Raw genomic sequence first — 26,468 nt, 5'->3', positions numbered from 1 at the left:
AATTTCATGATTTTTTTGCCAAGTTTTTTTTTTTTTTTTTTTTATAGGAACAACTGGAGGAACATAAAAGAAAATAAACTGAAAATGTTTTACAGTAATTGGCAGTCATTCTTTGATGGGAGCATAGTGATCTTTCAGCACAAGAAGGTAAATCAGCTCTCACACAATGCATTCGAGTTTGAAAAGTGAGCCTGTAGTCTTTTTTATATTAAATGATGAACACTAATCTTCCACCCTACAGACTGTATGCACGTATTTTCTACATAGGTCCAGTATTTTTTCCCTGACCTGCAATCTTGATTTATTTATATAAAACATTAAATTCAAATAAGGTGAAGAAGAAAATGAAGATAAAAGGAGGAAGAAGTAAACACTGATATGAATCTTCTGCCTGTCTATAACACTGCTAACACTGTCTTTAAATTCATAATTCAGATTGGGTTACTTTCATTTTTATTTTCTTTTAATTAATGTTGTGTGAAGTGTTTCTGAGTAGACATGATCTTGCAGTGGACTGCAATCAAAACACTTTTGGAAAAGGAGGGAGAGGCACTGATGGGGAAGCTACAGCTAAAAGCTACTCACAAGTGGGCCACATACGTACCAATTTTTACCATCTAAAACAGCTGAGATGAGTCCCCTTTGTTTCAGTCTTGCTATATTGCTTACTGTTGTAGGCATTACTTTTGCAAAAAATGAAAAGGTGTCTTTTTTACTGTCTCATGGAATTTTGGGATCAGTCTGGTGGACTTTTGAGTCACAGCTGATCAACTCCAGGATGTCAGCCGCCATGACTGCAAGGACAAATAAAAAAAAGGGTATACTCGGGCTGAATAGCTCTGACAAAATTAAAAAAATAAAAAAGGTCTTGTGAAACTGAAAGTTTAACATCTTAACTTAAAAGTTTTCATATCAGGACATGAAAGAAAATCTTCTGGTCTTTTTTTTTTTTTTTTTTTTAGGTCATATGCTTACGTGAATTTGACCTCATGTGAACAACAACACATGACTTGTGTTTATATTCACCTAATTTTAAGACATGGAAAAAACTCCATACTTTTTATTATGTCCTGATACATTAAACCTTAAAACTAAAAAGAGGATATACTTTCATTTGTACAAGTGTTTTTACCAGCATTTGCTTGAATTTCTATTATTTTTTTTAAGGGAATAATCATTTTAAATCACAAAAATTTGCTCTTCTGTGGCCATTTTCTGAGTAGCCCTAATCTCATGCTGTCAGATTTAATCCTTGGTCTTCTAAACTGACAATAGTTAGACCGTTTGTCTTCTAAAGGGAAGACACACACAACAAATTTTTATCAATGTAGACTTCTGACTTTTCCAAAGTAGAGTATGTCTAAAGCAGCCAATACCTTGATTGTTCCACATATTTATGAGACTGCCCCCAAGTGGCAACAAAACACTATAACACGTATGTGTTTGTGAAGCGCCAGTGAATAGCAGTCCCAGGAATATGATCAAGACTTTACTCTGAATCTGGAGATGTGCAGTGCTTGACTTAAAGATTATGAGGAACTGTTTTTGTTTTAAATCATAGTGTTTTTTTGTCCTATGTCCTACATAGTATGTAGCCACAGAAATCTTGTATTATGTAATCACACAGTTGTAAGTTAATAATCTATTTAAATAGCTTGTGCTGTATTCTCTGGGAAATATAGCACAAGTCATCTGTGTGAGTGTCCAGTGAGTTCAAACAACATTGAAATGAGCAGCACTTTAGCAGCTTATTTAATTCAAAACAAAGTGGAGATAATGGACTCCTGGGATTCCCCAAACCACTTCAGCATTTTAAGCATGCGTAGAGTAAATTAACAACTCACTGCACTCGCTTGCTACGGCACCACTGGGAAGAGTTGCTTTATATCATCCCTCTCTCCTTCACTATCACTCTCTTTCTCTCTCCATCTCCCTCACTCCATGGGAAAGGGTATTACAGTAACAACATGCTGTTCAACGGGAAGGAAATTGAGGCGTAATGGGGAAGCCCTTTTTACTATTACCTATTACAGCTGTAAGATCTCAGTGGAGATCAGTCACTCAACCCTTTAATATCATGCAGCAATAATACAGTTTTAATAAACTGCACTTATGCCTTCAGGAATATTATCTGGTAGATTAATTTGCAAGTTGGATGACATCTTTTTACTGCATGTTGCTGCCAAATGAGCTTGGACAAGACAAATAATGAGTTGTTTTTATCATCAGCGTCAATCAAGCAAAATAAGAGACTATGGATGGAAAATATTTCTATTTTTCTTCACCAACATTGTCACACAAAATCAACATAATGTCATAAAAAAGTCTTGTAATTCTAACAAGCCCTCCCTCAAGCATTTTTAAACATGGGCCCATTTAGCCATATCTTTTGGAGTTTAAATTAATGAAAGGGACAAAACTCAGGGAAGTGCTGAAGCCCCCATGGTAATCACTGCTCTACTTCCTATTGAGAAGGAAAACTTCTGCTTTGAATAGATGGGCCTTTTAATCCCAGACTCAGAAAATCTCCTTGTGTCCATGCATGAGAGCAATCCCACTTGTGAAACCACAGCTAATGATGCTCTGCTTATAGTTAGAAAGAATATAATGGAAATTTTTGTCAGCAGGCACAACGTAGTTCGCAAATAAGCTATGTCAGGTGACTAATTTCTGCATGTTGTGAAAGTCATAGAGCAGACTGAATATGGACCTGACTGTGGCAAAAACAAGCACTTCTACTATGACTGGGACAAATGCTTGACAAGACTACTTTGCATTGCATCTGTGTGCAGGTTGCCAGTTACAACAGTTCTTGAATATTTGGGGGGTGGATTTCCACATATTTTTTTTATTATTCAGGCCCAGAAAAATGAGATAAAAGGCCAGCTTTAATAATATTGCAGTATTCCATTAAAACAAACAGAGATGTCAGTTAAAAACAGAACTGAAAATCAAGTGTTAATTGTTAGAGGAATACAAGGTCATTGTGGTAAAAGCAAACAGATATTGCATCAGGTCTGAATAGGAAGAAAGAATATTTAAAGAAGAAAGAATATTTAAATATTTGAACCCTTGAACCTTCTGCCTATTTTTTAGGACTTTGCCTGAAATTTGCTTTTGAAGTCACAGTAAAGGGAACTCTTGTGTTAATGTGTAAATACTAATATGAGTGAAGATCCCACAAAGCACAAAGATAAATGTTTTAGGACTTATATTGCTGCTTTGCTTTCAGGCCGAATGTTAAAAAAAAAATCCATATTATTCTTACAAACATTTACAGGATAGTTTCACTTGTTCAAAGGCATGTCAAATAAATTAAATACATTACATTTTTAATTGTGGGCTTTTGGAGGTGCTGGTATGTGTGATTATTTTAAGAAACAGGTGAGCTGCATTGCCTCCTAAGTTTTGGTGCTGAATAAATAAATAAATTGACAAAAAATGTGAGTTGAATTTGGTGGGTGATCAGATTTTGGCACAAATTTGCAGATCTGGTATTTAGAGTTGAAATTCCAATACTCCAAGTAAGGTCTCTCTCCATTTTTCTCTCTTTATCTTATCCCTTTTCCAACAGATTTGACTAGTTTTAGCCAAACGAAACTAAATCCAAACAAGCAGCAAAGTTTGTAAATGAAATGATAGAGCATTCCTAACAAAATGGAGTGATGTACCTTTACATACACTGATAAATGCTCAATGTAACTTCTTTTATCATTCCACAAATTGTAATCTATTCTTCCAACAAAATAACCAGAACAAAATTCCGAAACTGCAAAACAATAATATATTAGAAATACAAGATGCTCAACAATTCTTCTTTTCCTAGTAACATGAAAATTTAGCATTTCCTACAATGTTTGTAATACTTTACGCTCAAAATGGAATTCAAACAAGAAATAACAGCATGTCAAGGTTGTGCAGCACATTCACCTTAACCAACCATGTCCTGCAACTTCATGTACTCACCTCTCACAAGAAGATGGACACTTTGGGAGTCCATCTTATTGGGCTGTACCATAACCTTGCAGTTGTACTCGCCAGCATCCACCTGCTGCACATTGCTCAGCTTCAGTGTGCCGTTGTTCTCAAATGCTCGCTGTCTGTGGTTAAATGGCAGCAGTGCAGAGTTCTTGTACCACTTTATGGAGTAGTATGGGTAGCCAATAACGCGGCAGTGAACAAACGCATCTCTTCCAGCAACTGCTGTGATGTTTTTCATTGGACGAATGCTGGCGCGCCCTTAAAGGGGACAGAAAATGAAGGGATAGCTGACATCACATCACAACAGCAGCAAAGAGTGATTCATTTTGGGTGTTTTTGTAAATGATTTTGTGGCTTTTCAAGTAAAACTAAAAGGTAAACACAAACATTTTCTCTACACAGTTTCACACATGGGACCTACCACCAAATATCAAAAGAAAACTGCTGTCACCAGCTTTTGTTGTTTACTGTTCCACGAGACCTAATGCGCAGCTCTTAGCACAAGGCGATGAAATGACAAGCAGATTAAAATGTGCTAACCATCTGAAGGAAAACAACATTTAAATACCACTGCTTGAATCTTCCTGTAATACCTCCTGTGTCTAATAAAATGTAATACATTCAGAGCCTCGTTCTGTGTCTCATAAAATGGAAACAGAGTAATCTCTTTAACATCTGATTGTGAGGAGCTGAATTGGCTGCTTGAGTAAATACGTGCAGACACACATGAATAATCACTCACACACAAACACACTTCGGATATATCTATTCAGACTGTGGAAATGTATTTTTCTTCTGGCTATTTAAAAACCATATCTGGATATGTATATGAGTCAACCAAGATAATAAATTTGACCTAAAAATACAGGCATGGTGGAAAAGTAATGATACAGCAATGATCTGAGGAGAAGACACAAAAAAGATTTAGGATTTACGACTGCAGCTAAAATGACTAAGCGATTTATTTTTTATCTTGGAAGTAAACAACACAAATATATTGCAAAAATAAATAAATAAATAAAATAAAAAAATAAATCCTAAAGAAAGCTTAATGCATTTGATCTTTCAGTCCCAAACAACTGTCACTCACTGGCACTCTGAGAGACAGACAGGTATGTGTATTGTTGTTCTTGGAGGAGTTGATTTGACAAGCACCTCTTACGTTTATTCGAGCCTGGTGGTACACGACCCCGGCCGAGTTGCTGCACGTGCACCGATACAACCCGCCATCCTGTACTTGGGTGTGTGTGACATTGAGCTGGCTGACCACATGGCCCTCGTGGGTCTCGTAGTGGCCCAGGTGATGGTGGCTGTCTTTGATGACGGGGTCATCATCCAGAGACCAGGTGCACCTAGGAGGCGGCGTGCCCTTGACATTGCAGACCAAAAAGACGGGCTCATTTGGGTTCACCACCTTCTCACTGAAGGAGGACAAGATTTTTGGAGTGCCATCTGCATTAGGGGGACAAAGTGAAGCATGGTGGTGAATAAAACTGTGGCTGATTCTGTTCAGTGTTGTTAGGTTGTTTAGTTGTGGTGAGTAAAGTAGAATCTAAAGCAACTACTAGGCAGTAGCAAGATGATTGCTGAGGGGTTTTGTTTTAATTCTAAAAATCTGATTGAATGAGCAATAATATACCGTAATATTCCTTAAAAGGGAAATGGTTTTGTTTTAGGTACTGGACCAGCTTTTTTATTTTCTGTTTTGTTCCTTGCTTCTTTCTTTCTTTGATGTTGCACAAATTGTGCATTCATTTGACCAATATAACAAAGCTAGCAAAGAAATAAAGGTTAAACTTTGTTCAGGTGGTCCAAACAATTTCTAAAGCTCTGTTTTAATTTTCATATTAATCTTGAGAGGTTGCTGAGACGCACCAAGAGGTTTCTTCCCAGATCCTCCTGGAATTACATTTTAGACTGAATATATTAAAATGTCACATTTTGGATTTTTCAGAAAACTTTTCATTTCTATTTTTAACAACAAAATAAAAAAATAAATAATGATGTAGTCACTCACTGAGTTAATCGGACAAAACAGCAGCACCTGTCACCAGCACCAGCCAAAAGTGGGTTAGCTCTGCTGTCTCTGGTCAAACAGACTAAGTAAGATAAGCACCTCTTCATTTTAAGAAGAATCTATGATATCAACAAACAGTTCTTCATTCTTAAAAGACAAAAACATAACTGTATGAGCACAGCTTATTGGATTTGTCCATTTAGCTAAGGATTTATTGTAAGGCATATCTATTTACGTGTTAGTTAATTGCAAAATAACAAATATACAGTTAACTTCTTCAGTTAACTAAATAGCTTTTCACAGTGCCTGCAATAATATACTCAGAGTATTTGAAAATAGACACTGTTTAAGGTAAATCTGTCAGAATTTCAACAAATAAAAAAACATGCGAAATAATATGCTATAGCATATAGTAAAATAATAATAGTTTTTTTCTCTTATCAAGACTTCAGCATTCTTTTCATCATGAGCACTCTTCCAGGAGCTTTCCTCCCAGACACAGGGGGTGGTTGGCTTTTAAAAATGTCTGTCTGCATGCTGCTTCTCTCTGATAATCTAGGTCTATCCCCCATGATTATAGGTTATCAATATCTTCTTCTTACGGCTCCCTGACCACAGGAGACAGTTGCCTAAGCAACGCTGCCAAGATAAGGTATTAGATTAAGCATGCATGTATGTGTGTTATTGTGAAGTCTAGGATGATCAAACTAGTGATGGTGGAGAGTCACAGATGCACCAACCCCGTATTGATTTGCTAACTCACTGATTATGCACAGGGCAGGGTTGTACTTTGAATTTCAGTCAGCATCTGTGTGCATGGATACAATAAACCTACACTTATTTTACCTTCGAGGATGACCTGCACAAAATCCTGTGCAGACATCTTGCCCTTCCTGGCGAAGCACTGGTAAGCTCCGCCATCACTTTTTGACATTCCCTCCATAATGAGGTTCTCCCGGTTGAGCCCAGTGAAGCGGACATTGTTGCCAGGGTAGATGATCTCTCCATTACGATACCATGAGATTTCATATTCATCTGAGCCGCTCACGCTACAGGAGAGCGACACCTTGCTGCCCACACTGCCCTTCACCTTTCGAGGACTCACCACTGCTTTCAGGGGCTCTATGGAGACAGTAAACACAGAAATGCAAATTACATAAAAGTTCATTTTTATTTGAATGTCAGGAACTTTTTGTAGAATAGCAGCTTCTGTTAAAGAAAAATTAAAGCAGAATTCCTCTTTTTAAAAAAAGTAAAAAAAAAAAAAAAAAAGACCTACGTTTAACATACAGGCGTCCCATGACCTCTGCATTTCCATAACTGTTCCACACTTCACACACATATGTTCCCGAGTCATTGGGCTGTGTGCTCTCTATCAACAACCCTGAGATGGTCTGACGAAAGCGACTGTCTGGCTCCAAAGGGCTGTTGTCCTTCAGCCAGCGGTATTTGGGTGTTGGGTAGCCTGAGGCCTTACAGGGCAGCTCCACCCGATGATTAATCATCACCTCTCTGTGGTCAAAACCATCCAAGATGGCTGGCTCAGCATTGGTGGGGTCTAGAAGGAGCAGAGAATTTAGTGTTAATTAGTGTTGAGCATTGCCAGGTGCCTGACAGCATAATCCAATATTGATTCTTGGGGTCAGTCAGTTCCATAAAGAAGGAAGAAGAGAGAAACTATCATGTCACAATGGATTTCTGTGTTTAAAAATCCAAATAAAAGATTTATGAATGGCCCCCATGTAGAATGACTTCACCAGACAAAATGCAGATATACTCTTGCAGGTGGTGACTGAGACAATAATAGGCTATAGTGTCTATGCATTTAAACGGACTCCAATTTAAATGCATTACTGACCTGACACGATGAGACGCGCGCTGTTGCTTTGACGTGTCTCACCAGTGTAGCGATGCCGTGTTGTGCAGCGATAGTTATTCAGGCCATCCTCAGGCAGGATGTCCACAATATACAAGGCTCCCGTGGATGTGATGAGATATCTTTGTCCTGGAGTAGATAAGAAGAGCAAGTGGAATCAAAAGAACTTTAACATCATAAAAAAATTAATTCACTTTGGCATAGCTGAAAGTTTTTTTTCACAAGAATGCTGGTAAAGAATTTTACAGCAAACAAACCTTTAGAAGGTTTTTCACAACTCTACGTGGCATAACAGAGCTTAATTGAGTAAAATGGAACAATATGCTAGTAAATAAGTAGGCTGTTAATACTTGAACTAATATCTTAATTTTTATGTAATATAAACTATAACAAACACTGCGTAGTGCATGCATCTTGTCATAGTGATGAATTCAGATGTTTATCTTTATGCATCTCTGACCTTTCACAGTTTTCAATGTCTTTGTGCATTTGCTTCAATCTCACTGTTGCCAGCTTTTGATGCAAAAAGCCAGTCTCTCTTTGTCTGTCATAGCCAGTTGTGCTAGTGTGATAATATTATGTTAATTCTGCAGATCAAACCAAGCTGAGTGGTGTTGTCAACATCTATAAAGGAAAAAAAAACTCCCTCTCTGCCATCACATGGATTCCCACTCCCACGGGAGCAGCCTGATGTCAGAACTGATTGAAAAAGCAATTTACAGGCGATTGTCTTCTCTGTGTAGTGGTGAGCATGCTAAGATGGCAACAGCAAAGAAGGCCTTAAAGGCCAGAGGAGGAAAAGCTATAAGTAATATTTATGGGTTAGAGAAAAAATATGGTTAGCTATTTCTAAAATAAGTTATCTTTTATAACAACTCTTCTTTCTTTCTTTAGGTTTACTTAATTTGCACAGGTGTAAATTGAAGATATGAAGAAAATAAAGAGCATAAACATAGAGAATTAATCCATAAATATTAAGTAAGTTAATAAAGATTCAGCTTTAATATGAGCAGTTTTTACTTAAAGAGCCACAAACTGAAGAAAACCTCTTCTGACTCGCTAGTCAAAGTCAAGAGCTTCGGGGAGTAGGCATTCTTGTTTTCCTTTCTGTAATCAAACGGAAACTTCATGTGCAAAACCCTTAAATGGTTTTCAAATAAAAGCAAAACTCCTGTTAGGCCTCAATATAAAAAACAGCCACAAAGTAACCAAAGAGAATGTATAGAGCTGTGAAACAAAATTCTGCTGTATAGACTAATAAAAGAAAAAAACATTTTGCAACAAAACAATTGAGACATGAAGGAGTGAGGAGAAAAATAAACCTCTCATGAAAAAACACTAACTTATATAGTAAGCCACCTGCAAATTATACTGATACAGGACCATTTACAGTATTCACTCATTTACTTCAACAGGAGTGAGCTAATAAATCTGGAATGTATATTTAATCATTTCACTCTTAAAAGTTATTATTTGACTAGCTTAAAATGACCTAAACTGAAAAAATGTCACCTATAACAAAGCTTGCAAGAAGGCGGGCCTAAAAGCTTAACAGTTTGTGCTTATATATATAGATATATATATGTATACATATATATATAATGATTAATAATAATAATAATAATATAATGATTAAAATGGACAATACAATACAGGAGCTAGCATAGCTAAAATTTATTTATGATGAAGGACAAGCATTAATTAGAAAACATTCAGAGCAAAGATTCTTATTTCTAATTATGATTTAGGTCTAAATTATTTACTAAATAAACATTTCCAAATCCTATTAAAAATGCACTGACAGCAGAACAGCTCATCAGTGTGTGGGTTAACAAATTAGATGCATCCTGCTTTAGGTTATGTAGCATCACAGAGAAAACAACTGGATGTCACACTTTAACTGCAGTCTTCCTCTTGTGTTTCATATGTAACGGCTGCAGTGTTAGCAGATTTAATCGTTAAATAATGACACAACCCCCCTGGACCCATTTGCTGTGTAAAAATGAAATAACCTGCATGTAATATTACATTAGGCATTAAAGTTAATATCAAATCATGATATGTTTTAATATTCCACTGGAGACTAATATGTATTAAAGAAGCAAAGCGTGCTTAATATGCTTACATTTCATGTGCATTTTTGATGTTTACAGAGGCAAAGCGAAATCAACCTTGTGGGGTTAAAAAACAGGGGGAATAAATAGAGAGGCAGGAGAAGGAAAACAAGACTGCACTGCTGTTGTAAGCATTGACCTAGATAGAACCGACAACAGAATCTACGGATTTGATGTCCTGAAGGGGTTTTGCGGGTTTACATTCAGGGCTGTTAGCTGGGCAACCAGCAAGTGGAATCTATAAAGACAGCGAGGGTGTGACGGTGTGTGTGTGTGTGTGTGTGTGTGTGTGTGTGTGTGCAGATGCCCAGCAGCCGTGCAGGAATGCCAGTGAAGGAGACAATTGGTAAGAGAAGATCTGCTTCCAGGAGCCCAGCAGCTAAAAACCACTGTTCATCATTGCATTTGCTTTTCAGTTACAGTTTCACTGCTTCGGTACATGTCTCTTTAATTTAAATGTTCTCTGAATTTATGAATATTCATCACTTTGCTAGGGGTTGCTTATGTGTATGTTCAATCAGAAAATAGTAAAAGACTAGATGTATTTTCCCCAGTAAAGACAGCTTTATCTGCAATAGGTAATAACCCTTACAACTATTACAATGCAGCAGCAGAAACAAAATTCAGACATCTCCTCCCATGCTGTCCACTTCACACACTGACTCGTCCCCTTTTCCTTTCTTCCCTTCTGGCTTCTCCATTTTGATTCTGTACTGGTCCTCTGAAATCTCACTGTGGAATCCATCTTGAGTGAGACAAAATGGTATTTCATTCCAACCGCGGCAAGCTGCTGCAATTTTCTCTTCAAGCACCTCAATGCTCCAGCAATACCTTTTGAGATGTCAAAGCTCAGTTATTGTGTTATGACAGAACAAAGTGCAGGCAGAGGGGACACTAAAGGAGGAAACTCAAAAATGAGTCACTGTGTGTTGAACTGCATTGTATTTTCTTCTCTGCAACCTTAATTCCTCTGCCTTACCGTTAACCTGCTCTCTACAGATTTTAAGAGTAAGTTATATGCACAGTGCCAGTAGGAAAAGAATCATACCAACATGTAAAGTCATTTAAACATTTTAAATGCAAAAATGATCAAATAAATTTTAGTATTGCACAGTGCAGTCTATAAACTGCTATGGATTAAGTTAGACTCTAATAGAGGCCTCAGGTCCCAGATGCATTAAAAATCCTCTGAGCTGACATTTCTGTGCTATTGTCAGAAAGTGGAGTCCTTCTGTCCATTCGTTCACTGCCACTGTAAAGTGAAAAAGTGCTTTACTTCACCAGACACACTTTATCTAATCATCCTTCACTTTGCCAGAGTCAGAATCTAATCCGAACAGCACGCTCTCACTCTCAGCAGGCTAAATAAGCCTCGACGTACCGATGATCTGGTGTCACAGCATCCTCACTGCCAGCAGAAGCTCTCAAGTCGCTTTGATTTAAATAAATATCAAGGACTCGGAGACTGATTTAGCATAAACTAGCAACATTTTATCCTAATTGAATTTGCAGCCAACATCCCTAATAGTTCATATGTGGGGCATATTACCCATAATAAATATATATTTAGTTTCTGCAGCTGCCTTTAAATGCAATGCAAAAACACAATAAATAATATTCAGAATATTTCTCCATTAGTTTTGTTATATAATGTCCCACTGAAGACAACACAGATATCACAACAAATATATGGGACTGTATATGAGCCAAGACTGAAAGTAATAGGTCAAAAGTGTTTGGCAAAGGGTTTTTCTTAAGGTTGAGTTGACTCAGTGTTGTTATTGTTTAAAGAGGAAGATGGCACTGGCTCTCAGTAAACTGTGAGCCATACAAAACAAGGAGGGGCCCAGTTCTAGTTGATTCAGCAGAGACACAGTGATGATAAATAGGCTCATGAATGTTCTAGGTGTCTGTGGTACTTTCTTTGGCCCACTTCAACTCACCTGTGTCACGTCAGACAGTAAAGTTAAAAACAAGCAGCTGCCTATCGCAGAGGCCTCACAGCGTCTCACTGCAGATGTGGTGATACAATCATGCACTTCTGCCAAAGCAATAGTAGACATATATTGCATTGACTCTTTTGCTGGTGAGGAATGAGAACTGTGTTTTCAGACTAATTTCTGCCTGCTCAGAGAAACGCTGCATCGTCAAACAGGTCACACAAGGGGCCACACATTGGACCACAGCTTTAATCTTAGCTGATTGAGGTCAGATCACAGGACTGAACTCTCCACTGCAGAGCTCCTTAGGGCTGCATGGCTTCATGCAGAGAAACTAAAATCAGTACTTTGACTGTATTGCAGACAAAACCAGTAAATATCTATTGTTAATCTACATCTCTGACTTTCTGGCAATGTCAGTATATCCAACTATAATGACATCTAAACAATGTTAAATATATATCATGAAATATTGCTTTTTTTACTCATAACGATTGCACATTGTATCAGAAAAAAGAATTGCAAAATATAGCTATCAGATATGCATGGTGCAGATGCAAAAGCCCAGTGGGTGCTTTTATTTTCAAGAATATCCACAAGTAAAATAAAGTGTGAGTTATGTAGGTTAACTTAAGTATGATAAGTCAGCAAATTCTGGTAGATTGGGGAAGGTCGAGGCAAATAAGTGAATTGGGACTCTACAGAGTGTGCAGTGAAGATGTTTCTCCAGCTCTTAGTCTACAGACATAATTTCTTTAAAAAAAAAAGAAGTGTTTTTTTCACACCTAGCCTGTTTGATTTATACATAGACATTTGGCCCATTTACCCTCTTAGCATCAATTAGTGCAATTTGTTTCAACCCTGAGAATCATAACAAAGGAGCCCTCAGTGGACATAAAAGTTTACATGTAGTTCAGTTAGTTTAGGGTCTGGCAGCTGAAGGAAAAGTAATGATACAAAAGTTTGTTAGGAAAGTAGATCTGTGATTATACGAGGAATTGGCACTAATGAAGAACACTATCCAAAGGGTATTGGCCAAACTATACAAATATTCAACATACTACAAGTGTAGTGGGAGCTTTGTCTGCGAAATTCAGATGCTAACCCATAAAGAAAAGATTTTTGGACTTTGCACAAACATCTGATTAATGTAAATTTAACAAAGTAGTGTTTATGCAAATCTTTTGATACATGCAGAGATTTTACCCTCATGAATCAGCCATCAGTTTCAACTGTGGGCTTGTAATGAGCTTCTAATGACACTTGTGTTTTCAAGATGTCTTTGTGAAAACAAAGAAGATCATTAAACAAGGATCAGTGAACTGCAGTGAGTGTCAGTCTATTTTTTCTCCCCACATTTAATAATTACAACATTTGGATTACCTATTGGCTGAGAAAGGCAACTTTTCTGCTGCAGCTAAGAAAACATAAAAACACATACAATCTGCATGAAACAGCAAAGTAGAACTGATTTGGATAAAGATTTAGGTTTTTGCTTATGAATTTTAGAGATGCTGATAGGGTAAGTTAACTCTAGAAGAAGCCCTATTATTCTCACACACACAAGAATGATCTTCTTATGCAGTTTGAGATAGTAAATAACTAGTTAAAAATGAGTAGATGAATTATAAAGTTTGAGTGTATATTATTCACAACGCTGCTATATTGTACAGAGATGGTGAGAGACAGTGAAAAAATTTTTCAGGACAAAAATATCCAAGACTATATATATATATATATATATATATATATATATATATATATATATATATATATATATATATATATATATATGTATATATATATACTGGAGGATCTCTGGATTTTGAGCTAATTTCATTTGGAGAGCCATAGACCAAACATTTGTAAATAACTGGTTTCCATGACTATCTACACATTTGTGTACATCACAGCTGAACTGTATCTGCTATGAGACTGTATGGCATGATCAGTGGCCTATAAAAATATTGTTTAAATCATCTAAAAAGGAAATATTACATTGATTTAGTGGGATAACAGTAAAAAGCATTATACACATTAAGTAAGAACTGACAAGATATAAATTTTTGAAATATGTACGCTTAAACAAAAAATTAGGCCAAATGTTTAGCACCTGTAAAAGTCACCTATAAAAATCTCTTTCTATCAATGCACCTGCAGTGTGAATAGAATTTAGGAATACAAGTAAATGACAGAGCTGCCATTGAGGCCCTAATGAAGAGGGCATCCTTGATTCAGTGAAAGTTTTGGCATCAGAACTAGAATGTAGAGACTCTCTCTTATTCAGCCTCAAAAACCCTCTGTGTTCCTGTTTGGCTCATTCTACTTCCTCTTCTGCTTCTTCGCTCTCCTGTGCTCTGCCTTTCTTTCTCCCTCTTTTTGTCTGTGTCCTGAATGCTAAAACAGGGGTTGTGTCAGAACACTGCAATGAAATCCTGCAGTCTCAAACGCCCTCATGGACTGAACTCCTTCCATTACTCAGAAACTGACACTGGGAAAAAGAAATGCTAAGAAACTCTTGTTACAATTCCAATATTCAACTAACTGTGATGTCTGCCAATTTAAAGCTTGCTGCAGACGATAAAACCTTTGATTGACGCTAATTATTGATACTGATTTCCAATACCAATACCAATTCCAATACAAATTTCATGAGAGATTAATCGCTGAGGTGAAAATATTCTTCTTCTTCTTTAGAGATTTTTGCCTATTGATTTTTTTTTTTAATTTATTTATCAGTATAAGAGAATACAAGTCTTTTTCATTCTTTTTGGGACACTTCTTTCAGTTTATAGTGTCCTAAATTTAGATCCATTGCTAAAACATAGACAATCATATGCCATCTAGCTAAATATTGAACTTTTACCATCAATTTTAGTAGACTGATTTTAAAAAAGGAAGCTATTACAAAAATGATATGGTTTAAGACGACCATAATTAGAAATTACATTTTTTTTTCGTTTGTCATAAATAATTTAGTCATTATAATTCATGCAAAAAATGGCCAACTGCCATGAGATGAACAATTCATAATTAATAAACAACCTAACAAGTGAACGATGTAATTTTAATAAAACATACCCCATGCACCCCCATTTCAGAAGAAGCTTTTGGCAGTGGTCAGACTGGAGCTGTGGCTTGATAATTTGATCACAGGCTCCACCAGTCCATATGTCGAAGCATCCTCGGCAAAATACCTCAGGTGTGTCCACCGCTGTGCAAGTGTGTGTGTGTAGGATAAATTAACATGCTATAGGTGTTTATGTTTAAAAGAAGTCCACAAAAGGATTAATGTTGTCAAGACTGATGGCAAATAGTAAACATATAGTGGAATGAATAACTGTTATGCTAAATCACTTGATAAAACACAATATTTCAATGTGGCTAAAATTAAGTAACGTCAAACTTGGAGCCTTGCTGCCAACTCTAGATCTTCCACTTGTAAACCGCAGCAAGGTTGACTCTGGTCTTTTTATTCCCTGTTTGCAGAAAGCTCATTTAGAAAAAAAAAAAGTGTTATATTGATTGTAAATTTTCCCTGCAAATACTGCCCATCAGTGAATTATATGAGAAAAACAGGTGAATTAATTTACAATGACAAAAAGGGTGAGTGACTGTATTCTGGTAAGAACACCATAACTCATAATGCATAGCAATAGCATGCTACTGTATCATGGTTTAAAATCTCATAATGGGCCTTTAAACAAAGCCGTCAGCTAATTTTACTGCAAGAACTGCATAACAGCGTTGAAACATAATTAGCTTTACTAGCTAATGCAATGGTAGTTTTGCTAAGTGGATGTTACATATTGACAAATTATCCTTTTGTATTGTAAAGACTGCAGAGAAGGAAGAATGCCATTGCTTCTCTTGAGAAGATATTGCATGAATACCTGTTTTTTGTTTTATTGTTCATATGTGTTTCATATATGTTTTATTTAGTTGATCTTATATGGCTACTACCTTGGCCAGGTCTCACTCGGGCACAAAGAGATTTCTAATGTCAATGAAACTTCCTTGTTAATATTGTATTTATTTTGGTATGATCATATGGAAGCCCGTAAGGAGGAGCTGCAAAAAAAAAATATCAATATTGTTTTTTCATGCGCACGAGAAAGTACCATTACAGATTATGGATTATTATTATGGATAGAATGTCCTTTTAGGACGCCTTCTTTCCTGGCATACAATCTATCTTTGACATACTTTGTAATCATCCACCGAGACCAAAGTTGGTCAGATGTTTGTAATTGTTTATTTATGAAAGTAATAGCCAAGGCTTCCGTAACCGCTGTGCAGAAAACAAACCACATCACTTAAGAAAAATTCTTAGCTGTTTACTTGTTTACAGATGTGAGCCCAAGGAAAAAAGTTACTACAACTATACATATATGACTTCTTTGAAAGGAGGATAGTTGTGAGGATACACTCACATATGTAAACACACTGTCAATGTCCCTGATAATGACAGTTTACTGTTGTGTAAGTAGTTACATGACCCATCGGATGGTTTGTGTTTAAATTAGTGCTGTGAGAAGATTACAATTTTTAATCGCGATTAATCGCATGAAATGTTATGATTAATCGCATTGTTATACGCAAAATATCCTTTTCCTTTAAAAGAAGGCCTACTGCTATATGAAGAAAATGCAGAAAATTTTTGTTTACAAACACAAAATCAGGGGTCTGTAACTTCCAGAGCCACAAGTGGGTCTCTGGACATGGGTAAAAATGCTATAGAACTAACTAATGATTTTAAATATAGATGTAGCTGCAGGTTTTAGCTCATTTTTTTTATTATTATTATGGAATAATTGTAGTGGATTTCCAGTACATAATGACACTAACAGTACCAGTACGTTTTTTTTATCTATTTTTCTTGTCATTGGGTTGGAAACTATAGGCTTTTTTTTGTGTGTCTTTTTCACTTCATTTTTCACAAATATCTACGTCCCATAAAAGAAAGTGTGTCTACTGCAAAATTTTTATATTTTACTTTATTTTTAAACCTAAAAAAAAAAGAAATAAAAGTAATATAAATATGGTTCTTCAAAAATGACAACACATTTCCTACAGTAGATCTTTATCAAAAATTATAAGTTGTCATTTTTCAAAAAGTCTGGTTGCATTTTACAAGAGCCATTTTTCCCTTAGCTGGGCTGAGGAAAAGTTGGCTTTTTGGATTGTAATATTCACAATATGCACAATAACTTCCAACCATGCACCTTTAATGTTCCATTATCCAGATTTCTTGCCTATAAATTCTCTAACTTTGCATCTTTAGCTTGACTGTTTATCTTAACCTCTTGCGCCTGCACCATCTGCAATCCAAAGTTAATGGGTTAACATCCAGTTTTACAGGTGTAATGTTAGGTCTGCAAATGTGTGTATATATATATATATTGATATATATATATATAACATATATATAACTATAAAGGTGTGGTATCCACAGAAAGTCCAGAATCTCAGCTAACAGCTCTGTAAAACCATTTCTATGACCTCCAAACACAGTTAAAGAAAACAATTGAAAGACCAGGTACACAAACAATTAAAACACCCTAGCTCCCCCTGTCCACCTGATGGCATGAACATGGACAAACAACTCCTCCACTGAAAGCACACAGCTCACAGATTCCAAAACTGTATGTTTCATCTCACTAAGACCAAGATTCACTGAACCAGAGGCAAAAGAAGGCCCAAGTTATGCTTTACATTTGTAAAACGTAGTCATAAAATGTCAAACCTTTGCTGTCTCTCTAAAAACATAAAAATAAATTTAGTTAAAAAAAAGAAAAAAAAAAGAAGAAGAAAAAGAAAAAGAGAGAGAGACACACACACCTGCAACAGTACAAGACATGGAGGAATAGGAATTGGACTGCAAGTCTCTGTATGTGGTTTCTCTGTGTTCAGACCCAGTGAGCAAAAATTTGGACAAAAAAAAAAAAAAAAACTGCACCTATGCGCATTAAAAAAATTAACAGCATTAATTAATTAATGCATTAATGCGATAATAAGTCATTAACCTGCCCAGCGCTGGTTTAAATATATTTATTGTGGTATAACCAAATACATTTGAAACTGACGTTCCATAGACTGCTTCACATTTTTTTTATTTTAAACATCAAAAATTAAAATTCGATGTCAGATGGTTTATTAAAAAATCTTCAAGTTGAGCATGATTAGTTGTCTTTGGAAATGGTTGGACACTTTACTTTTAAAAAAAAAAATCTAACAGGTTATTATCTGCTATTGAATACCACTGGTTCATTTCAACCAATCAAACCATTGGTGTGGGGCAAGTTGATAAATCAAACAAATAAAGATTACCTCAACAGTTAGTGAAGTATTTTTGCAGACACTACTGTGACCTAATATTAATGTACATGTATCAACATGCTACAAAGATGATACTCAAGGAAAAGCAGCACATTACACTTAAGTGAAGAATAGATTTATGTTCACAATGGGAGAACACCTCTGCACAAGACCACATGGTGAGAGGATTCATTTTACATTAATGTATAGCAGATGCTGAGCTAGGCTGCACGTATTCACATGTGCACCCACATACATCACAAGAACTGCTGAAAAAGACAGGTCTCCAAGGTTAAAGAGTCTGGGGGGTGCTGATGGCTTTGATGAGGTTAGCAAACCAGTAATCTCCACTGAAGCCCAGAGCCATTAAACAGCATGTTGATAAGCAGGTCTGTGCATTGAAGAATGGTAGGACAGCAGCATCAAAAAAGCAAAACAACTTTGGGCAATTTTTCAGGAAGGCAGGAGACTTGACATGATGGTATTAGGCCAGAGAAACTATAACAAAAGTGCAAAGAGATTATAATGTTTCTCTGTTAGCTTTAACTGGTATATGTCACCTGCTTTTACATAAGGTACATACATAGTGGGGATAAGATTTTCATTTTACATTAACAGCTTTGAGGGCCACCACTAAATTAGCTAGGCAGATAAGAAAATATGACATGGAACCAATCAGAAAACATTAAGATAAAACAACAGGTATCACAAACTGACCGCATGGCCTATTATGTAATATATGTTTATAACATTTATAAATCATTAAATTCTGTTTTTTATTTACATTTGTGTCACAGTTTTTTGGGAATATGGATTTTTAGTTATTCAAAGCTTAAAGTAAGAACTTTTTGTATATGGCTGATCATTTCTAGATTCCCTTGCTTCAATATAAAACATAAAAACACTGGCCGAGAAGTACTGGTTCAAATTTTATTGTGTTAAATAAACTACATAACTAATGATGAGATTTGACGTTAATGGTAGACAAAAAGAGAGAGAGAATGTTTCACCCTCTAACTTTTAAGGTACAGTGAATGCAGAATCCTTTCACATTAAAGTTAAGCAGTTAAAACAAGTGAAGAAGCTTGGTAGCTTTAGTCATACCCTATAAATCAGAATTACTCACTTGTCACATTTTAATAAGTAATTAATAATCACATTTCACTTATCACACATCATCATTCTAAAAATACTGCTCAACAGAAACAACAGAATTGGGAAAATGCAAAACATTTAGCAATTGTGGACAAAATACTACTTAAAATCTCATGAAACTGGGCTGAACATGAGACCAAAGACAAATATTACAGCAACATAAACATGATTAAAATTTAATTTCAGTAGAAATGGGTGGGTTACAGCCTGGACTCTACAATAAAAAATATTGTATGCACTGTAGCAAAACATTGCATTTGCAAATCATTTTATTTTGGTTTGCAAATGGACACAACTTGATGAGACAATAGGCTTTAGGTGTCTGGCAGGAGTGCCAGTAAGGAAGTAACCAGATTGATTGAAGCAAGGTGGCGTGCAACTCAACTAGATCCACTTCTATCGCCCTGTTCATGTTGGCACAAAGCCCATCAAGTTTATCTGTGTCATGACTCAAGGAGGGAAATGATCCAGACTGTTATTATACCATCCTTTATCCTCTTGCCCCTGTGCTTTGTCTCTTTCATCTCATTAGTTAGATATTCCACAGCCCAATGGCCAGTTGACCATGCTAGTAACACTAAGTGCTAATTCAAGAAAGTGTAAAAATCTGTAAAAAATCAAAGAAAAATAAATGAAGAACATTTCTTTTAGCTATAGCAGACAGAATCCACTCTGTGCTGACTCGTCTGGAAAATTATACTCACAGATAGTAAAATGAGAAATTATATCTGGCCTCCTTTTTTCACAATACTGGGGAGGAGATGTCTGTTTTGGGCTTCTGGCCAGGGTGTGCATGCACAAGCATGCGCATGTGTGTTTGTTCTCTTGTGTGTGCATGCAACACGTGTAGCAGTCTGCCATCATAACCTAATTATTTCAGCAGCTTAACAACAGCAATTAGCACATTTCCATCAGACGACACTAATTTGTGAATTCCATTCCAGCTTCATTCAGGACCAACAGCACAGAGAGTTAATTCACTGTTGAGCTACAGGCAATGCTGAATCCATATCTATAGAGCTGTGAAAATTGCTTATGGTAATTGCAGTTATTGTAAAACTAGGCTGCCGCTTTAATGAAATTTCAAATTTTAATCATTTGTTTTTGTATAGTCCACATAGTTTGTCCCCTGAGGGAGCCCATATTTCCTCATCCCAACATAATGCCTCCCATCTCTAGAGATAAGTAAAATTGTTGTATAAAACAAAAATTTCTTCTCTGGGGGAACGGAGAATCCCATTTTAGTAATATCCATAGCCCCAAGTGAACTGCTTTCTTAAGCGTATTCTGATAGAAGATCAATGAAAAATGTATAATGATCTCAATAATCTGTGCAGTCTTTGCTACAATACAGCTGTAAGCACAGCGATGTCAAATAATCACATTTTAATAAGGAATGGTGAGAGCAGTATGAGCTTGAATGTGGAAATCTACTTCATGGTCACCTGAGCAAAAAATAGCAATAATAAAAGAAACTAAACTAAATGGCTCATTTATTTAATTTGTTTACTGCTCCATTTTTGTTTCCTTTCTATTTTTGGTGTATCTCAAAAACAACTGAACTTTTTAGATATTTTTCAGTAAGTTCAGCTGCCTGCTGCACATAAAGTAAAAACTATACATTTACAAAATGAAGACAAACAGCTAAATTGCAGTTTGAAACATTGGTATTGACACTGATACTTTTACCTGCTTGCACTTGTGGTTTCTGGATAAAAAGTCTTTGTAATGTAGTATAATAATGTATTTATTTATTTATTAATCTTACTAATGAAGTTTTTGTTGAGATATAAAAAATAAAAAAAACATTTTGAACGTGAACAACTGTCTTTGACATCCATCCCCTCCTTTCTGTCTTATCCCCCCTCATTTCCCCCTCTCCCTTCCCCCTCCCTTACTTCCTACGCAGAGATGCATGTTGAGTGATAGGCCTGTAGATGAGTCTGGACAGTACGTCTGAGGCCCTGGTTTTTAATAGGGTTCTGTTCCCAGTAATTATGCTGACACAATTTGATCAGCGCAGGGCTAAGTATCTTCATCTGAGGGAGATCGGGGGGAATTAACGCTGATGTAATAAGTACAATTTGTCACTATTAAGACGGAGGTGTTGACAGGCACTGGTGTTGTCAGGGCAACTGATGGTGCTCCCTTGCTACAGTATGCATTCTACTGCATCCAGCGGGGAGAGCTGTCAGCCCCCCCCCCCCTTGGTAATCGATTCCTTAGGATGCTTTGCACAAGCAAAAGCACATATACTCTGAAATACTGAAGTACACGTTCATAAAATAAAGACAGACTGCACCTGGATGTGATGCAGTGTTGAACAATGATATCCAAATCCACCCCACAAACACATGCAGTTCACGTAAAACAACTAAAAGTAAACCAACAAAAATAAATCTGTGACAAAGCATGTGTAGAGAAATGTAGAGTATGTTTGTATATCACTAGACCAATAACTGAGAGTTAGCCATTTGTCTCAATCTCACAATGAAAGCTCTAAGCTTCATTATGTCAAGTCTGCATGGGCAGGAGAGGTAAAAAATCTACTAATGAGAAAAGAGTTCAGGCGCCACTCATTGCTGAGGAGACAAGCACAGCCAAGATCGGGACCCTTTAATCCATCTCACCAAGCCTTTTTCTGAAAAGAAGCCACAATGGTGATTTGTGCAGTTTACAAAGGAAGCTGTATTATATCATTGTGGTCTGAGCTTATGACCATTATTTTATTTCAAAGTTCAAAATGTTTAAAATGCACCAAAACATTGTATTTTAAAGCCTATTTTTTTCTTAATTGGATGAATTATCTGCTGTTTATTGATTTAGGTGCAATTTGTGCAAATGTTTTATCAAATTTAAATTAAAACATATTTTCCATAAAATGGCAGTGTAAGTAGGTTTTACTACAGTTCCTCATGCTTTGCTTGTCAACAACAACATCAACATTGTGCACGACCCTTAGAGATACAGCTAACATAACAAATACTAAGTTGTTTGGTGGGTTTTACCCTTCATTATGTTTTTGCTTACATATCACACAGTACAGCAGAAAACAGGATATCAATCTGTTTATTGACTGTTTCACTGAAAGAAGAGATGCTGTCAACAGTATTGAGTGTGTTTGTCATAAATTAAGCTGAGATTGGAAAATATATGATTATTGATGGCTACCCTTTTAAAAGCCTTTGGAAAAGCTCAGCACTAATGACTGTGATACAAAACACTATTTTACAATCAGCAATACAGTTGATAAAAGATTTGAACCAAGATAACCAAATGAAAGTTGCAAGTTTAGTATGTGGTTTATCACCATGACCAACTCTAAGCTGTAAATAGTAAAGTTTCTGTTTATCTTGATGAATTTCCCATTTCTGCTGCATGCAGACGTTACAAAATCTTTACAATAATACTTTTTCTTGTTCAGACTTTACAGAGAGGGGACATGAAAGATTCCAGATGAATGAACCCAAAATCAGCCTTTCAGGCCAGCTGCAGCCTGTCAGACATAATATAAATAATTTTATCAACAATATAGTTGTCAAGTTGAGTTACACCAGTATAAGGACTGATTTAATAGATCATATAAAAAGAATCTAAAATCTTGCTCTTGAATCTTCATAAGAGAGCAGGTCTCAGTGATATAAGGAAAAAAAGGAATAACATGTGTATGTGTGTTCACCATCATATCCAGAAAATGATAAAAGTCAATATTTACAAAGAGGGGAGGACAACAAAGAGAAAAATTAAAGCAGTAGAAGAAAGATGAGGAACAGCTCACAGCTCCAGGAACCGATGACACATAAAATATACAATTCCACCCCAGCAGCACAACCTGTGGCCTGAGGTGTGTTTTTCTACTATGACTTCTGATGATTTTAATAGATATGCACAGTTTATAGACAGGATGGAGCAAAGTAAAAATCAAGAGCATGACAACAGGCAAACAGACCTTCACGTAGGTAATGTTATTTATTATATTTATTACATTTTAGAGGTCTTATACAGTTGTTCCCATTTATTTTTGGTAACTATTCTTATGTTTAGGATGCATAGAGCTACATCTGCATTTCTTGTTCATTTCATGTTGTCAGTTAATACACAGCCACACAGTCTTCAGGCAAGATGTAATCTGACAGATGAAGACACCTGTGTGGGTTGACGAAAGGGCCTTTAATTTGAAAGCCTAATGAAGCCAGTTGTCTCCAACGGTCGACCGAAAGTTATGACAGTTTAGCGTTTCTGCTTTAACCACCTTTTTCTACTATAAAATTAGATATTTCAAACATTAACATAAATAAACACATTCTCGGGATATTTCCTGTCCGAGATGATATAAGAACAAGAAAATCTTTACTAGTTCCCTCAGTGGGGAAATTGCCTTGTTGCAACAGCACAGGTGCAGTCAGAAGCAGGTGCACAGGTGCAGTCAGAAGCACACACATGATTTTAAACAAGAACACACACACACAAATAATAAATAATGATGTGTACAGTATATGGTCTGAAAGGGTGAGTATGTACAGTACACAAGTATATACATAAACATGTATATAAATACGTAAACAGAGTTTACATGTGTTCATTGTAAAGTCGGACAGCAGCAGGGAGGAAAGATCTGCGGTACCACAGCAAGGATACAAAATTAAGCTATTTTCACACTGTACATATGTCAAGGCAAGTTACACTGAACACTGCAATATAATGCTGTACGTTCTCTCACAAGGGTTCACACTTGCTTATCTCTCATAACTAATATGTTAGGTAGAGTATTATTTAATTTATCCAACCTGTCTGCACTCATAAAATGCTACAGCAAACATCATTCATGCTGGAAAAGCTCTGATAAGGTCTGTTCACTACTGAATGAAAAAATGTCTTAATAAAGTTAAAAGCTTTTTGTTGAGCCATGTCATTAACTCTGTCTACATTACTTTATAGATACGCAAAGTTCACCATCATATGAATCTTTTTCTTTCATGTCCCATCTCCTCATCTTGCACCCAGCCTCTTTTCCTGAAGTTTTGGTTTTGAAATATTGATGCTGTTTTGTTTTTTGGGTGCTGTTTTTTTTTTAGCTTCAGTAGAGTTTATGCTCTCTATTTTGTTCATCAAGTATGCGGAAAGTTTGTACCTCTGCACTGATAGAGTGCCTTCCTTTATGCTTTGAGCAAAGTGCTTTGTTTCTGGTAGATGCAATGTCAAAAAGAGGAAAACTGAATTGTCAAAGGTGCTCAGACCCATGTGTAGTGACAAGGTTTAAAATCATCATAAATACCTCTCCTGTCCTTTGTCAGTGTTCTCTAGAGTAGATCGCTGGGTTTCATGCACATATACTCACAAGAATACAGATTTCTGCTCTCTTGTGCATACAACTTGCCTTATCCCATCAAAACCACTCAGAGGAATAATGAATGTTGTCCGGCTACTCTAAAATATCCTTGATGAGATCCTGCATTTCTCTGCGAAGAAGACACATTCCAAAGATTCCTGTCAAGTCACGTTGTCATCAGGTGGGGGTGAGATAAAAGTCTGTGACGTGTGACATTAACCAAAGGTCGTATGTAGACTTCTTCCACATTACGGATGGCTCGGAGCCTCAGAGAGATAAATGCTACCATCCAATTATGTGAACATAGGGGAAGCCAAACAGGAAGTGATACACTCTGAGCTGCGTGGCTCTGCTTTTCTATCGGATGCCAATGTGACATAATTGCCTCCAGCAACTGAAATCTGGATTTGGAAAGTGAGGAATCTCGATGATGAAAATTGTTTGGTGCTTTACTTGACGGGGGTTGTTAGCAGTCAGGAACACATGCTTTTCTGGGGATGGGACATGGAAAAGATGCTGTAAACTGCAGAAGTTAGAAAGCGATGGCACAGATAGAATTTGTGCTGTCAGTGGATGCGATCTGGTACAGCATCTGTTATTTTGGAGCTCCTTATTTACACACACACACACACACACACACACACACACACAAACACACACACATCTGCTTGATATGCTGTGATATACAATATTCAGGCATTGTCTTGGCAGGCATTTTCTCTGTGTGTGTGTGTGTGTGTGTGTGTGTGGGCCTATGGCTCGGTCAGCACTTCCACAGTGGGCTGTCCAGCTGACGTCAGGAGGGCAAGAGCTACTGTACCAAACAGCCAGGCAACCCCCAACCACATCCTTATGAAGCCTCTCCATCTATACACCCATATGTTTCTCTTTGCTTTGTCTCACTTTTGTCTGATATATGTTGTTCTCCTCTGTCTCCTACTCTATGTTTACTTCCATCACCCTTATGTCACCATCTGCCTCAATAACTGTTCCTGCCCCTACTTCCTTTGTCCATTTTTGTCCTCTTTTTTTATACCTCTTTCCTCCTGTCATTCTCTCCCTGTTTCTTCCTCTTTACTGTCTCTCCTCATCTGTCTCCATCCCTCACACCCCTCTCAGCAATCTCCTTCCTCTTCTTTTCAAAGCAAACACTGCCTCTCCTTGTCCATAGTCAAAGACTCTCCTATGTCCTCTATCCACCGTTTTGGAGAGCCACTGCAGGCCTGCCACTCAGTATGCACAGTGGCCACGTGGCCCGACAATGGCTCATTTCAACCTCAATTTCCCCCGGAATGAATGGGAGCGCACCCTGGTGCACGCGGCATGCCTTTTAATTGGCCCAAGTTAGATTCAAACCATTAAACTACTGATGTCGACACATCTTTGCCGCGCCCATTGCCCCCCCCACAGCACCATTCACACACACACACACACACACACTCGCTCTCTCTTTCCCTTTGTGGCTGCCAGAACATAAACGTCTTATCGCTTGGCCCCAACCAAGCACAGACGCCATGAATATTCAGCAGGTTCCATCTCCGTTTCAGCAGACAACAGTAGGCGCATGCACACTTTTGCCTGCATACAAACACATATGCAGGGAAAAACACACAAATACCCAAACACACATACATGCATGTAAATATACAACGGCAGAGCTTTTCTCCTGCACCCACTGTTTCAAAACAGGCATTGTTTACGCTTTGCTGAGTTTAGCTCGTTTGTCTCTTTCCCCTCA

The 26,468-nt window shown here is 36.9% G+C and overlaps 1 protein-coding gene across 3 annotated transcripts in view; it reads right to left on the bottom strand.

The window, feature by feature from the left end:
- The window catches only part of dscamb (Down syndrome cell adhesion molecule b), a 124,168-nt gene that overhangs the window by 37,046 nt on the left and 60,654 nt on the right, over positions 1 to 26,468 (bottom strand). For 2 of the 3 annotated variants that reach the window (XM_041995433.1, XM_041995434.1), the window contains exons 4-8: positions 7,857 to 8,003; positions 7,278 to 7,556; positions 6,845 to 7,120; positions 5,137 to 5,433; positions 3,967 to 4,239 (exon numbers count right to left, since the gene is read on the bottom strand). In XM_041995433.1, the coding sequence (XP_041851367.1) occupies positions 3,967 to 4,239; positions 5,137 to 5,433; positions 6,845 to 7,120; positions 7,278 to 7,556; positions 7,857 to 8,003 (1,272 nt within the window). Of the gene's footprint in view, positions 1 to 3,966; positions 4,240 to 5,136; positions 5,434 to 6,844; positions 7,121 to 7,277; positions 7,557 to 7,856; positions 8,004 to 26,468 lie in introns of those variants that run through there. The other variant, XM_041995435.1, reaches the window with a different exon arrangement.

This window comes from Melanotaenia boesemani, chromosome 9 (genome assembly GCF_017639745.1).
Source record: "Melanotaenia boesemani isolate fMelBoe1 chromosome 9, fMelBoe1.pri, whole genome shotgun sequence".
NCBI classification, from domain to species: Eukaryota; Metazoa; Chordata; class Actinopteri; order Atheriniformes; family Melanotaeniidae; genus Melanotaenia; species Melanotaenia boesemani.
Note: the sequence above shows the minus strand (reverse complement) of the source record. Positions and strands in the feature narration are given on the sequence as shown.